General features: G+C 46.5%; 1 protein-coding gene across 2 annotated transcripts in view; it reads right to left on the reverse strand.

Moving 5' to 3' along the window:
• Hel89B (histone acetyltransferase 1) overlaps positions 1-16,836 on the reverse strand; it is a 328,644-nt gene that overhangs the window by 69,054 nt on the left and 242,754 nt on the right. For both annotated transcript variants that reach the window (XM_055068322.2, XM_055068321.2), the window contains exons 24-27: positions 12,392-12,560; positions 6,618-6,748; positions 5,928-6,129; positions 345-493 (exon numbers count right to left, since the gene is read on the reverse strand). In XM_055068322.2, coding sequence (XP_054924297.1) covers positions 345-493; positions 5,928-6,129; positions 6,618-6,748; positions 12,392-12,560 — 651 coding nt within the window. The remainder of the gene's footprint in view (positions 1-344; positions 494-5,927; positions 6,130-6,617; positions 6,749-12,391; positions 12,561-16,836) is intronic.

The raw sequence follows: 16,836 nt of genomic DNA on the forward strand, positions 1-16,836 counted from the left end.
AACAAATATATATATATATAAATAAATAAATTGCCTTTTTCGCACTGAAAGAGCTGAACGCATTACAATTTAAAAAAATGACAGCGGAAGCAAAAGAACACTGAGAGCTCAGTGAAAAATGCTAGCTTATTTCATTATTCAATATGTTGATTTTAATATTTGACTTTTAATATATTTAATGTATATGAATTTAATATATTGACTTCAATCTTTATTAATGATTCCCAGACTTTGTTTTGACTATTATTTCCCCACCCAAATCATTTGTGCACCGTGGATGCCCTCCCAACGAGAGCCCCTTGCAGCTCGCCCAAGCATTCACCGCACACGTGCGGAGTACTCACGTCGAGGGGCATCAGGCGAACCAGGGCGGCAAAGCAGTGGGTGGCCATGAGCCGGACGGCCTCGTTCTGGTCACTCATGCGCCCCAACACAGGCACCACCAGGAACACCAGGTACGGCACAATGCCCAGGGAGAGGCCCTCAATGACACCTGGCGGGTTTGTGGGTCAAGGACAACAGCCCGCGAGCTAGACAGTTTTAGCGTTTTGTGCACTCCAGCACAACATTTGCATAAAACTAGAACCTGGCTGCTGGACACTAGCAGGGACATCTCGTGATGCTTCGTCTAGGTGCAATGCCTCGTAGACACACTTATGGGTTCCATGAGCATTTTTGTTGAAAAAAAAAAAAAGCACATTTCAAAAGACAACGTGTTCACGATTATGCCACTGCCAAATTTTACGCCAGCAGTGAAGTAGAGAACACTTGGCTGCTGCAGTGGCCCCTCCGTGTTTGTCTGGCTGAGCTCTGCGGCACAAGGTGGCACCACCAATCCGACGATCCACAAATGGTAAGAAGATCGTGGATGAACTCCCTAATGTGGTATCAGTCAGAATAATAAGTGGAGTGGCAAAACTGGCTGGTTCAAAAACTCCTAACCACAAGATTTGACAGCATCAACAAAAGTTCTGGTATTTAGCTGTTCTCTCCCACATTGCACCCTGGCCTAATTAAACACTACTACCTGTATGTACTGAGTGCCATATACTGTATTTACACGATTGTAAGTCAACTCGAATGTAAGTTGACCCCCATATCGTGTGACAGGAAAAAAAAAATAAGGAGAGCGTACCCGAGGGCGCAGTCGATAACGAAAATTTATTAGTAGCTGGCATGGTCACTGGACTACTCATCTTCACTAGTGCTGCCATCGTCATTGTTGCTACGGTCCCACAGCGCGTCGTCGTCGAGTGAAATTTCACATTTGGCAAACAACCGCACCACGACATCTTGTGGAACTGCAGCCCACGCCGAATGCACCCAACCACACGCAGCCGTCAGGGAGGCTCTTTAGACAGGTCCGGTTGGCGTAATTTTGCGGTCTTCTGCCGCCAGCCACTTGTACTTGCGGCGGAGCAGGTCCTTAAAAGGCGAATATCCGGGCTTGTTTTATGACCATGTCGCACTTCACTGGCAGGGACCGATCACGCATTTCAGCGACGTAAGATGCAAGCTTAGCCTACAGCTCCGGAAAGCGTCCAGACTTCGGCATGTGGGAAATTCCTCACTTGCAGTCACAGGTGAAAATTTCGCTTCGCTGTAGTCGCCGCACTCACACTACCCGTTCAGAAACATCAAACTTGCAGCCCGCTGCGCAGTGATTTGTTTCTTCGGCGTAAGGGATGGCAGCCCTCTTGAATGCTGCTGTGAACAAGTGCCGAATGATTAGTGGGCCTGGAGTCCTCATGACGACTGAGGAAGCATAGAAGTAGCACATAGCTGGCAGACAAGTGGAACGCGTCAAACCAATGCCTTTCGTCAAACTATGGGCTCCCTGCAATGGTCAGGCAGCGCAGCGATCGGCTCAGCCGTCAGCGCCACCGTGTCAGCTGTGCGAAACACCAAGGCGGCCACTGCTATGGAGGCATGCTTTTGCGGCGCTCGTTTGAAACCTGTCGGACGTTCTAAATTGCGGTTTTTAAGGCAATCAAAAACATCGAGGCCCATGTTGGACCACCGACGCTTGAGAAAGGATGTCAAATTTACGACTAGAACCATGTATATCGTGTCAAAGAAGTAAACAGCACGGACATCACAGCGAGGTGCTTAAATTAAATTATGGAGTTTTAGGTGCCAAAACCACAATCTGATTAGGAGGCACACCGTGGTGGGGCACTCCGGAATAATTTGGACCACCAGGGGTCCTTTACCGTGGATCTAAATCTAATTACACGGGTGTTTTGGTATTTCGGCCTCATCGAAATTCAGCCGCCGTGGCCGGGATTTAATCCCGCAAACCTCGTGCTTAGCAGCCCATCATCATAGCCACTAAGCAACCACCGCAGGTCGTGAAGTAGTTGTCACAAAAAAGTAAGCATGCTTACGACGTCGAACTCAAAGTGAGTTAACGAATCCTTATTTTATGCCACTTAAGTTATCAAATACGGCCGTGAACGTCTTTGAACTGTCATTTGTTGCTTCATTACCTGGAGCGTGCCTTGCATCTCACAATTGTAGAGGTTTTGGCGAATTAGCAGGCAAGTGCTTTTTTCTCCGTTGACAATGTGCCTTGAGCATATTCTGACATTGCCGTTCGGACTTGAATGTGAGAGAGCATTACCGCTGAAGCATCTTAGAGAGCAATCAGCTGAGACTAAACAACGTGAAGACTGAACAAATATGCGCTAGCCTGCGCAAGAGAAATGCTAATTTTCGAATACTCAATGTGTGCTGCAGTGTGCTCCAACCTCAGTTCTGCTGTTCTAAGCGCGAGAAAATATCGGCATGAATAAGCTCGGTTCAAGCATTGGCGTGTTGATCTTAATGCAAGAATCACAGCACGTACAAAGCTCCAGCACGGAGTGCTTACGAAGCTAGATTTGACACATAACCACTGCGCGTTTGTTTTGGAGCAAGACGAGCTAAACAACTATCTAAACCGATTTACAAGAGTGGGAATCAGTTCGCGCATCTTTATGCAGTTGACGCTTTATTGTGCGTTTTTATGGATGCCGCTGCTGGTTCTTTTTTATTCTTTTTTCTTGTTTTTTAAATTTACGTCTTAGTTTGTTTAACAGAAATTCGCAAGACCAGCACGAACCATGATGATCCACTTCAGCCACCGGGTTGCTTCCCCGGTTTTGAAGGGAAGCGGTACAATTTGATACCGACATCCCCTTCGCGGTTGTGACAATCCTTAACGCAGCAGTATCTGCGCTTGTTCTTTTTGTTTACACTTCTCACGAAATAGCTGCCAAGAGGCCGCGGTGAATCCATTGGAAAATTGAAAAAGCAGGCTTTCAGGCGGGCCTGAGTGCACCACGGACAATGGTGCAATGACGGTGAGGGCCTACCCACGGGTGCTCACCGCAGCTGCTAGGTGGCACGACATGTACAGGCAAACTTCATTGCAGGGTGCCCATAGAGAGAGCTAAGGGCAACAGGGAAAGAGAAATCCGCGACCGGTGTCTGCTGTTTCATGAACTACCGATGCTCCCCGCAAGCGCCGCCGTTCTGAGGGTGCCACCGCGAATGGAACAGCGGCGCTTCCATCAACTATCGACACCCCCTCATGGGTGTTGTGTGCACTGTAAAACTCTCAAAAATGTTGAAGAACCCTTCCGAAAAGCGAACAAACATGCAGGATAGCGAAAAGCTACGGGTAGGACCATACAGCAAACATAAAATTCTAACTGCATTGTAGCTCCCGTTGGTGGTCTCGCTTTTATAGCGGTGCCATGTTCTGGTTTCGATTGTAAGTCGAGCCCCCACTTCAGATTTCCAAATTTAAAAAAAGTGGTCAACTTACGATCGTGTAAATACGGTATATAGGAGTGCCCACGTGTGCAGTGCAAGACTTTTCATGCCAAACCACCACTGGCCGATCTCACCTTTCCGACAAGAATATCATTTTGCATGAAGTTTAGGACTTTGCTTGCAAGCATTACTCACCAGCAGAGCCCACGATGAATGTCAAGCGGCTGTCATCCGACAGCGATGCTACAAAAGGCTTTTCAATTCTGCTGCAACGAAACGCCGGCACCATCCGAGCTATAGCAGAACCAGAGTTCACGCCGTAGCCCCGACAGATGGCACCACCATTCTGTTGCACTAGATTCTACAAGTTTTGAGTGGCCTTACCACAGACAATGCCCGCTTTGGATTTACCGTGGATGAGGACGGTAAGTAACGCCCACAAATGTGCGAATAAACTCCATGCAAAATGGTATCTGTCTGAAATTTTAGAAAACATCAGCCAACATGTAGCAAGAAAAGCCATGCACACCTGGCATTTCTATGTATGTTAAACTCAGTATGTGGGTCATATTCAAGCAACTGCTACAAAAAGAAAGGCTAATCTATTGTCAAGAAAACTTGGCAGCAACAAGTAGACCTACTGCAGGTACTAGTGGTAAGCTAAGAACTACTACAGTAGAACCCGGTTATATCGAACTCGAAAAAACACGCCTATCAGTTCGATATAGGCCAGAATTCGGTATCAGCCTGCTAAAGAATTGAATGTCATAAAAGCACATACTATTCATAAAAGCACTTTATTGACGAAACTATCTAAGCTTTGCGTGAAATAGTCCTGTATCTTCTTCTGCTTGGGCAACTTCACTGCCTGCGACAGCACGTGCTTCTCCACATTGTCTAAAGAATTGGTGCAGCAGAGGTCGCAACCTTCCACATTCACGCAGGAGCGCCACGCTAGTACGAGTGCACCAATCACCTCTGAGGATGCGGCCGAAGGATTGTTGTTGCTTTCTTCACTGTGCCCACTTTCATTTGTGCTCAGTACGATGTTGCCAATGCAGTCTTTGTTTTTGGGCTCTCCTGTTGTCGCAACACCATCATCCGCACCCACAAACTCGTCGAGCGTTGATCCATCAACGGCTTCTGAAAATCCTGACAGCTTGCTCCAAACTTCAGCAACACCGCTAATGGCTTCGTCACACTCATCAGAATTTTCTGTCATCACTGGGCACGCAGAGGCCAGCATGTCTGAAGCAGTTTCAGATGAACCACTTGTACACGGTCACTTCGACATTGGCCATGCGTACGCGTCGGGTGCCACGAGCATCTGGCTGTTTCGTCCGCTTTAGCCCTAATCTCCCCCTTATTCTTCAAGATCGTGCTCCTCAGAATCTTGTATGCTGTGGGAGCATCCGCGTTCGACTCGATTTATGATTTCAAGCTTCATGGCGAAAGTCAAATTTTGCCACTTTGCGCTGGCCATCACGGCAACTCTGTGGGACAAAGCCTACAAGACGCAAATACAACAAACGAGAAAAGCAGCGAGCCAACTCGGACTTGCACCATATTACATGACGAGGGCACAAGAGCCTCTGAGTGGCTGTCTGAGCAAGCACTGTGGGCAGGCCAGGATCATTTTTTGCAGGGAAGGGGTGTTGACAGCTCGCACGACGCAGCGCGGTCATAGTAGGGAGAGCGGGTGAATGGAGTTGTGCCGCCAGACTAAACTACTTCTGGGATGTGTCGGCGCGCTTTCCCCATGCTGCAAGGAAAAGACAACTTTTAAGGGCACTTTTGTGGCATTTGACGTTCGATATATCGAGAGTCGATGCTATTTTTGTTCGATGTAAGTGTAATTTTTGCTATATATACTCAGTGTAACTATACCATGTTCAGAAATTGTTCAATATACAGGATGATTCAATGTAAACCAGTTCAATATACCCAAGCTCAAGTGTATATTACATTATAAAAGCTACCATTACCGTACTTACCCACTACCAAGGGCCACTTTTCTTTCAAGGGAAGCAGGGTCCACAAACTTAATGCCTTACAAGTGAGTATGAAAACGACACTGCATTTGCAGCACTGACAGGTTTTTAGGGCATCTCAGAGTCGGGGAAATGTGATGCACCCATTGACACCACTGCATATTAAAGAAAGGATACAGGCAATGGCTTCAACGGCTCCCAGTCGTTGGACGTCGTCGTCCGAAGCCCCGAGTTTGGCCAAGACTCTGTCGACCACAGTGGCCATGGTTGGCACTGTCCGCACTCGGGCCATCATGCCAAAGCAGCGGGAAGCAAGGTGACGCACCACTGGAGCCGGGTGGTCCAGGGCATCACACAGTGGTGGCAGTACTGCATCCAGCTGCAGAAGGAAGCACCTGCTGCATGACGCTGCAACCTTTCCTCCAGCAAGATGTGCATAACCGTGTTGATTCATATGCTCAATTGTTGCTTCTCTGCTGCATTTCACTTGCATATCATGCCCCTGCTGTTGAGGTTCCTTTAACAACACAATCATTCATACAATAGCCTGGCTTCATTGATCTCATCATGAAAGCAACACAGCATTAATCACTGTAACTTCGCACAATTTATTGCATACTCATATATTGTAAAGGGACTGTACAAGCTCATGTGGAAAAACATTTAAGGGTTCACACAAACAAACGGGAAATGTACAATACACATAAGCATGCAATTAAATGTCTAAACATGTTAAACACAATGGTTCCAGGGATTCAAGCACAAGCATTTTTTTTTCCCGACAAAAGACAGTTCTGCTTACATTTTAAGTGACTAAGTATTGCTTTTTCAGAAGGAATGGCATGTCATTCAGGCGCGTGTGCCCACCTTGGAGTAAAGCCCTGGGTGTAGGTGTGGCCCAATCACTTCCAGGGCCTGCAGAGCTGTGGTCAGCTCATGTGTCTTGGCCTGTACGGCCTCACTCGAGGGTTCAGCTTCACCGTTGCGCACAACATCACCTGGGAAGGCATTGGGTGCACAAAACCCACACAAGTGGCTGTTAGCCTGGCTTCTTGGCACAACAGCATAATATGGCAAAACAGCGCGATAACGGAATAGGTGAAGGAAGCAGATGATGCTGTGTCGTCTGTGTGGGCTTAATCTATTGTCTTGTTCTTGCACTGTTTGCCATATTATGTCAATGAAAACAGCCACCACTACGCAGAAACGTCTAGGCACGAAACCAAAATGTTGCAGAACACAGCTGTGCACTCATGTACAGTCGCCGACGGATAAATTGGACACCGATAACCCGGACATGCTCGGTAATTCAGACAGCTTCGCGGGACTTCCACTGGCCCCATAGACTTAACGTGTAACGATGACCAATATTTCGGACAGCCGCCAGCTCTACATTCAATTATCTGGACTCCGTGCATGGGCTGTAGCGTACGTCAACTCGGCCTCCATTATCTCCTCTGGCAACCTTGACGATACATCAAGTATGGCCTCAGAGATTACTCGCTAGACAGTAATCTCTGAGGCATTGCCTTGGTCGCCACTCTGCACCTCTGAGATTTAACTGCAACTGCCAATCTTGGAGGCTCTGCCTGAATTGTGAGGTCGCATACATCGTGATCATGATATTCTTTTCCAGCACAACCGTGCATGGCTCGCTATCACCATTCTGTTTGTTGAGTTTGCCTTGCGGACAGCATTCTGCGATGCTGTGCTTGTTTGCTTAGTTTGCGTTCCAGACAGTGCTCTGCTGAGTGCAAGAAGTTTTTTCATGTGAAGTTATTGATAGGCTGCGTCAAATGGCTCCAATGGCCTTTGCAGTCCGAATTAGTCTGAATCTGCAAATGAAGCGGCTGCACTGCCGGCTATCACAACGAGCTCAAATGTGTGCGGATTCCTGCCGGCGTTAGATTTGAAGGCTTTGCAGATGTTGACAGCGTGGTTTCGTTGTGTGTCGAACTGAATGATGACGAAATAATTGAGCAAGCTCTCCCACCGTCAAACAGCGACTGACTCGGCGTGATGATGTGCCGTATGCTCCAAGCCTTCCACATGCTGAACTGAGTCGAGCCTCTGCAGTCCTTGCATCGTCGTACAGTGAAACTCAAAACTGGCAGAAATAGAGGTGCGCTTGGTTGCATGTAAGCGGAAGTGCGTGCAGCAACGCATTGACCACTTGTTCTGTGCACAGGCACCTTAAAACTTAAATAAAGTGATCTTTTTTTGGATACATTAGTTTTTCGGACGTTCAATAGTTCGGACTTATTTACATTCCCCCTGGAGTCCGAATTACCGGTCGTCGACTGTAGTGTGTCTGTCCTGTAGAGTGAAGCAGCTGCTGCTCTGATTAAGACAGACCTGCTGGTCAAAATGATGGCTCTAGGCTAAAGCTCTATCTGCTTGTCAACTAATGAAGCCTGAGAATGTTGCGAAGTCGAAGAGAATTTCTTCGCTGAATGAACTAATTTTGTTGCAAAGGCTAGGACAGAATTTCAAGAAACATGCCATTGACCTTGAATGGAGGCCGAGCATACAAAGAGAGGCAGATTATTTTCTTGGAGACTGGACATTTCGTGGGCACCTGTTTCTGAAGAATGGTTAAAAATGTCTCTCACTGAAATGTTGGCTCTAGGCTTAGCGCTCTATGTGTTTGTCAGCTCAAGCCCTCCTTGAAGGGGGAGAAAAAAAAAACTCACCATGTTCCGTGACTTGTACGTATGAGAGGCTACCAAAAATAATCAGAATGTATTTCACACAAAAGTGCTTCATAATGCTTAGAGCATGTGTGACGAGTCACCAGAACAGAACGTAAAATTAGTCAGTTATCGTTCTACATTTTATCTACGTATGCAAGTGACGTCTGCTATACTCGCGGACAACTTTCTGTGGCTATGAAGGGAAAGCTACGGAGGCAAAGCGTGCACGAGTGGAAGCGCTTCTGAAAAGAGTCCTGCGCTTTGATCCATGTTAGTTTTGGCAGGGAAAAAAAAAACCTTATTAGCAAAACCTTATTAGCAACCGTTCAATAAGACAGAACAAACCATTGAGCGTAAAAGTTCACTTATTTTGCAGTTTTTCCCTTCCGCGTCTGGGCAAATGCGAAACCGTCACACGTGGAAGCTGTGCCGATTCAGTGTCTGTTCCCAAAAACCAAAAGCGCTGTCAAACGCTGCCGGACTACTTGACGCGGTAACACATGTGCAGCAGCCATGTGCCCATGGCTTTCCCTTCATAGCCACAGAAAGTTGTCTGCGAGTATAATTTCCCAATTGATTAGAATACAGTCACACTCTGGAGCACACCAGCAATATCTAAAAAAAAAAAAGAAAATCTAAAATAAGGCTCTTAGATTTGGGTACTCCACACACTTGCAGCACGAGAGTGTCACTGCCCTGCAAATGCAAGCAGGTACCTCTACTTTAATTTCACAGTGGCACAGTGCTTCATTGAAATTCTTGTACCTGCTTTTTCAAAACCATATCAAAATTGCTAAAAGCAATGAGACTTACAGCCAATGCGTTTTCTGGGTGCCTGTTCAGAGAATGGTGAAGGAAGTAGCAAACTTTTTCACACAAAATGCGCACCTAGCCATTACTTTTACGCATTAATATAGTGTCCACATTTGACTAAAACAACTACCAGAGTAATAAGAATAATGATGAAGGCTTTGCTGGGCAGTCTCCTTGTAACATGGATTTATAATGTTGACACCAAATACCAAGATTTTTCTTCCATGTAAAATGCAAGTCTCTCATAGTTAACTGTTAAGGAAATGTTAAGCGTTTAGAGGAGCATCATACATAATTTCCCATGTTGAATTTGTAGACATTCTTTTTAAGCAAATTTATGGACAGACACAGTGGGAAATATGCATTGCAACAGCCGTAGACTCCTTCAATGCTACATAGCTTGCGATATCCAAGTTGCAAATTTTCCTGACTTGCACGGTTTCGAAGAAGTAAGTGCAGTTCAGGCACAATAGCAGAAATCACCCAAAATATCCTTCAACAAGTACGGCTTGAGCCGCTCGTACACCAGCATGCCCGAAGGGAACGACCAGCGTCCCGGCCGTGGCGCCACTCGCGAGAGGGCGCCACTCCAACTTCTCACTGCTTATAGGCCGCACTACGGCGTTCATTGCCGTTCCTCACCCGCCGAGGCCAGGCTGTGCCCTGGCTCCCATCCCTCTCGCAGTGACTTGCGGCTGAGCTACGCCATAGCTGCCACTACCAAACCGCTGCAGTTTGTAACCAACAGCCATGGTTAGAACAGTGGGTGCTGCAGAACCTGAACTGAGGTTAGCGATTAGAGCAACAAATCTGTTAAATGTACTATCTGTATTTAGTTTGTGTGTAATTCCATGTCTGCTGTCCATGTATAAATTTGTTCCTCTCTGCCTTGAGCAATTCTTTAGTGCGTCTGGCTGACCCGCACACACACATTTCCCCACAGTGTGCCGTATTCTTTGATCGTAATATTTGGAGATACACCTTTGATTTCACGCGACCATAGCACAATATGCATCGGTCTCTAGGAGCAACGTCATTCTGAACAAAGTGCCAAGCACACTATTTTATCACTAAGAGTAAGTGCTGCCTTCTGTCAATGTGTCCAATTCACGTGAAATATTACGAAAATATCTTTCGAAAGTGAAGGTTCAAGAATAAGGCGCAAGTTTGTCAATGCATGCCACTGCATGCACATACTGCAAGGCCTCTGGCCTTGACATTCTGTGGCCGCAATTTTCTAGCAATGTCGCTTAAACTATTTTTATTCATGCTTTTCATGCTTCATCACAAGTCAGAGCAATGCTCCTGCACGTTATCAACCGGATCAGCCAGCCATGAAGAGTGTATGATAAGAGTGGCATAAAATTGAGTGGAAAGCATTGCAACAAAATCGCGACACCCTATCTCAGAAATTGTCATGCCGTTGCTACAGAAGTACAATCAACGCATGCACCAAATTTTCATCGATGACAACTACATCAACCAGGCTTCGCTCGTACCAGTTTCGCGGAGAGATGGCCAACGACACCTGCTGGTGATGTTTCAAAAGAAAAACATCGCTATTCCTGCTTGATTGGTTGGGCACATAGCATACGGTCGTGCAGTAGGAGCCCATTATCACAGGACGCACTATTTCTTAAACATTAAGTCTATGAGTCTAGTGGCGGTGCCACAGGGCCGTCCAAGTGACCAAGCACGTTTGCATTATCGGTGTCCGAATAATGGGTTGTTCACTGTGTTTGTTTTTGACAAACTAAGCTCAATCAAGATTTTGGAACCCTTTAAAAAACGTTTGAACACAAAGGCCAAACCCACCAATCATGTTGTGCACCCTGCACTTTTGCACTTGGTTGTCGCCTGCTTCACATGCTGTGGATAAAGTCTAAAATGCCAGTGAACTGCTGGCGCTGTTTGCTTTTAAGTGCTCACGGCACAAGCATGATGGGCCCACGGTCCACATAATAAGGTTCAGCTGTAATGAACAGCGGTTGAACAAGTCTCCCATGTTGGTACTACCGACATTTGAACAAGTTGACTTGACCTGAGGAAGACAAGTTGGCTGGTGTCGCAGAAAAGCCGGTGTCGTCGGCGGCGTTGGCCGTGAGCGATAAATCCCAAGAGGGACTTCATGAATAAAAAACAACTTGCAAGATGGGCTGGGTGGGAATCGAACCAGGGCCTCCGGAGTGTGAGATGGAGGCGCTACCACTCAGCCACGAGTTCGATGCTTTAAAGCAGTACAAAAGCGCCTCTAGTGAATGCGGTGTTGCCTTAGAAACGAGCCGTAAAAAGTTATACTGCGGTGTATATCGGTCATTATGACCATGTAACTTACAGAAGTCGCAGTTACACGAGTAGCGAAGTGCGTTTCCGCTACATTTCTTCTGTACTTTCCGCACACGCAGAGCCATCTTGCGGCAAACACAGAAGACCCCCTGCTCTCAATGTACGGCGCTGCCCCGACAGGTGGCGCGCCACGCGCGCATTGGGGCTGTGGGGGGGCTGGTGCGAGGCGCGTCGCGGCCTGGACTCCCTTTCCCCTGACGGCGCTTCGCCGTGCTCCCCCACGGGTTGCAGAATCAAGTGTCCTTCCTTTCTTTAGATCACTATCTGTCTATCTCTCTGCCCGTGCCGATCATGACGTTTGGCTGGCGTACATCGTTTCCCCCTCCAAGACACCGAGTTCTTTGGTTCGTTCCGCTTGCTGAGGCGCACGTTTCGTTGGCGCGCCGAACGATGCGTTGCTCAACGCTCACCGCGTGATTGGTGGGTGCGAAGTCCGATGCGGGGCGCCTCGTAAGTGATCGCTGCGCCGTAGCGCATTGTCTTACACCCCTTGGCAGGTCGACGGGAACGCTTTCGCGTTCCACTCTTGAAGGCGAAGCTCAAGCGTCCTCCAATTTTTTCTACCACTGTTGCATAATTTGTCTCCATTTTCAACTTAATGTGATACACGCACAAAGAGAATGCAAGTGATCAAAAGCCACGCGTACGAAATTTAAAACAAATACCAGAAAAAAACTAACAAATCCAGGATGGCCATTCCTTTAAGCCATTTGTTTTTCTGTCGTGCGACGTTTAGGTTTGATGCTGCCAACTTGTTGCCCGAAAGTGTGTGCTGTGCCCAGGTCTCACCCGCAAACGCTGCCGCGTCGGCAGTGCTGCCCCTCCGGAGTAGTGGCTCCACGGTGGCCTCCCACAGGCTGGGTAGTTGGCCGGGCAGGGACACCCCAAAGTGCTCGGTTGCCAAGGACAGAACCTGGGCAGCGCCCTTCCGCTGTATCTCGTTCTGCCGCTGAACATTCTGTGTCCGCAATAGAAAGAAGGGCAGCGGTCTGACATCTCGTGAAACCTAGGCACACAATAGGGAGAAGAGAGGCACGGCACATTGAAACTAGGTCTAGGCAGACGGTCGAAGTTTCCCATGCAAATTGAATGTTGTACATAAACTATTCGTATTCGAAAATTAGCTACATTCATTATTTTTAAATATCGAAACTAACTAAATAGTTCACAACAACAGACTGCTAACGGTTGGTTAATGTTCTGCATCTGCTAAACAAAGTATTGATAATTGTCGGAAGTGAAGCAACGACAAAAGGTTCCAAAGAAACAAAATGGGCAGTGCAATCTGTTTTCTGGCTTGCGAAGGAAGCCAACAGGACAACCTGTGATTTTCAGTTGTCTGTATTTAGTGGTTCTAGAAGCTAGTCATCTAGTAGTTTTATTTTTTAAGCTACAACCACTGATGTTTTTCTTGCAACAAGCTTGTTTGCAAGAGTCTGTGGCCCATGTGTCCTTTAGCAGGGTTTTATTTCTTTCCCTCCAACTTCTGATCATTTATCAACAGTTATTCATTTGGCATTTAAGGAGAGCTAGTAATACAGCAGCCCCTCATTCTTAGAAAGCTTGTTTGCAATCAGGCTCTAGAGATGTCGAGATGTTATTCGTGCAGTTCTTTCAATGTCAATTAGTGATCTTGTGCTTAAAAGTGGTTTTAATTGTGCAATAGCTGTCTTTTTTTCACTAGCCAGTACAAGCGTGGTACCTAATTAAACTGAAATAAATACTCCTGCTGAAAATATGTGCATCTGCATTTGATTATTCGACACACAATTCTATACTTCCTATTCCTATTCAATTCGTATTGAAGAAAGATTATTTGCCGTCGCATAGTTACAACCAATGAAAAATAATAGGAAGATTGAGCCATTCTGGACTACAGGCCCTCAAGGGAGACACTACAACAAAGGAAATGATCTTGCCATCACATGAAAGTGCAAAGAACCTTAGAAACACAACCTACACACACATACAGTGAAATCTCCATATAACAAGTCTCTTAGGAGAGCCAAAAATCACTGGTCACATTTAAATATTGTCACGTCAAGAACATGCAAATTTGTACCAAGAACTGAATCTGACAAGAGGTATCACCAACACTTGAAAGCAGCACATCCGCAAATGCATATATTCCAAGGACAAGGACTCCACGAAATAGAACGAGAGCACGCCCCCATACGTGAAGCAGTTGTCCCCGCCTCGTGCATGCACAGCTCGCACAGATCTGCAACACTAAGCGAGTGTGTGCCCGGCTCACACCACAATGAGTGAACATGCACAGTTCTGTGCACGTTCCACCTGAAGTAGCATGAAACGCAATTCTGCAGGGCTACAATGATCACAACACAGCGATTCTTCAGCAAGTGCCCACTGTGCCACGTGCGCCAACATGCTTCTTCAGAGTGCAGATAATGCGCCTGGAGTGGTCACACCTAAGCGCACCAATACCGCCAGTGGCTGTTAATAAAGTGCGCAGCGAGCAGTCACACTGTTCGCATATCCGAGGTCGATATAGGCTTCAGGTGGTGTTTAAGTGAGCCTGCCTTTCACTGGCAATCTTTTAAATCCTTCACTACAGTGCAGCCCCCTATAACGATACCATGTACGTATAAGAACATATCAGTTATAACGACGAGCCGACTTAAAAGTATCGAAGTCATGCATTGGGTCTATGATAAAAAAAAACATATATAATGACATTTTACTTACCGCATATCGGATATAATGATAGAAATTTTGCCTTCCAGACGGCGTTTTCCATGCAGGATAATTGTGACATTTGAGTTGCTAAGTTCCCCTTAAACGTACAATGCTGAGACGGGGCAAAAAGTTTGGCTGCGCGCGTTCGCATCTGCCGCCATTACTGCACAGCACATCCCGCTCGCATGCCGAATGCGAAAGCCACAGAAAGCATTGCGAGTTGGTGCAGCACACCACCAGTTGGTGCCAGCTGCTTCCCCTCCGCGTCACCCGTGATCGTGCTCCATGCGTCCAGAGGAGAGAGAGAATAACAACAAAGAAAGAAAAGGCGAAGCGGTGCCCGCCCTTTCTACACTCTCCCAGCAAGCATGGAAATGCACCGCGGAAGCAGCCCCGAAGAAGACGGTGCCAAAGACTAGAAGATGGTACGGACGAAGCGCAAAGCTGTGTGGCTTGAGACGAAGCTGCAAATGTTGCAAGACTCAAAGAAGTATGAGCTTGCGCAGAAGCACTGCGATCGTGACGGCTGCTTTCAGGGGCCGTGCCAATCAACGGAAAAGGTGGGCTTTGTGTGCCAGAACGAATGCCTCCCACGATAGTGAAACCAACAAGTGGAAGCCGCCAACATTTCCAAGCTCTGGGAGCACATCACTACTGACGATAATGAAACGAGTGATGATTCAATGGAGGAGTGTCAGAGTGCAATTAGTCCTGCCTCGTTCTGTGAAGAGATCTTCGACGAGGTGATGGTTGTTGCGACAGGCGGCAGCATTTTGCAACGAAGGCGATGACAGCAGTGGCAGTGATAACGAGACTGACAAGGGCCCGTCTTTGACACCATCCTCGATAGAGTTGCTCATTGATGTCACATTAGCTAAACTATTGTCGCCAGTGTTTGCGCAGCGGCTAGAAGCGATGTGCAATACAGTTATGAACCTGAAATTCCCTCGAAAACAAATGCACATTTCCGACTATTCAACACACCGAACTCATGACACAACCGAATGCTTGACACACAATTTACAGGTACAAATAAACATTTTATCTTCCACTGCCTACTTTCTAAAACGTCAATCTTTAGCGCAAGTGGCAAACTTGGTTTCGGAGCTACAAAAGTATGTTCAGTAGGCCTCTTTCTATTTTTTTTTTTTTTTCAGCAGTCCAAATATAGTGATGATCAGTTATAACGATCAGATTTTTCTAGGGCTGTGGAAATACCAAAATTTTCGAATATGAATCAAATAAGAATACTAAGCATCGAATATCGAATAATGATATATGCACATGCATTTATTGGGAAGCTGGTTTATTTTCACATGTTGGAACATTGCAATTAGCCCATTGTCGGTGGTAAAAAAAAAACTAGTAAGCCCTTACACTAAAAGATTGTGCATTTGGCTCATGTTAGCTTTAGAAAATTGAGTAATTTCCACTAGTTGTCTGTTCTCACCACCTGTTGTGTCTTGTTATACAGCATCAATATCCTGTAAACTCGGAGGCATTTGACCCTCTACCAGTTGTCACTTATTGCATTTGCTGTCAAGCAATATGCTCGGGATCGGGGGTGGAACCTGCAAAAGAGTGCCCCCTGGCCGTTGGCAAACCCTAGACCCTTGCTACTGAAAAGCTGGCTTGCCTGCACAGCTACACATCCAGTGGCAAAGCGTGTTTTACAGGCAAAATTTCACCATCAGCATGAAATTATCACGAAGTTCAGCACAAAATCAGACACCCTTTTTTAGATTAGATAGAAACAAACTCTAATAACCATCTTTGCTCCAGCACAGCCTGAAATATATTCGATTTGTTTCGAATATTTGTATTCAATCAAATATTCGAAAATGTTCAAATACCTAAAACCGGAAAAAACGGAAGAAACGCCGAGAGCCAGTGGGGCTATACTAATCCAGGTACAACCGAATTAGGAAGACCCACTAAACTTCAACAAGACACTCCCTCACCAAAACAGGAATTGGCCTGCCTGGTGCAGTATACGGCCACTCCCTCCCAAATAACTCGTTTGATTAACCAATGGCCCTCAGTCCCCAACAGCTGTGGAGCACCTGACCAAGGTGGCAGTCAGAGCTGTACCACAGCAGAGGGTGCTAAGAACCTCTGGACGAGGACAGGCCACCAATGGAAACTGACCCCGGCAACGTTTCCACCCGAACCTTCTCGAGCGAGGTTAGCTTAGCAGGACTCTTTGAAGAACTATCAGGCATTGTTTGGGATATCAATTGCCTTAGTGAGTTTAGAACTGGTAAGGCTTATACAGTGCTGACAAATGGCCACGTCTTCTGCTATAGAGGACTACCAGATAAGAAGCAGTTTGGAGTAGGATTCCTAATCCATAAGAACATAGCGGGCAGCATTGATGAATTCTACAGTACAGGGTAGCAGTAGTCGTAATAAAGCTGAATAGAAGGTATAAAATAAAGGCAGTACAAACCTACGCTCCAACCTCCAGTCCCAATGATGAAGAAATAGAACAGCTTTATGAAGATGTTGAATTAGCGATGCAAAAACTGCAAACTCCG

The sequence above is a fragment of the Dermacentor andersoni genome, chromosome 8 (genome assembly GCF_023375885.2).
Source record: "Dermacentor andersoni chromosome 8, qqDerAnde1_hic_scaffold, whole genome shotgun sequence".
Classification (NCBI taxonomy): Eukaryota; Metazoa; Arthropoda; class Arachnida; order Ixodida; family Ixodidae; genus Dermacentor; species Dermacentor andersoni.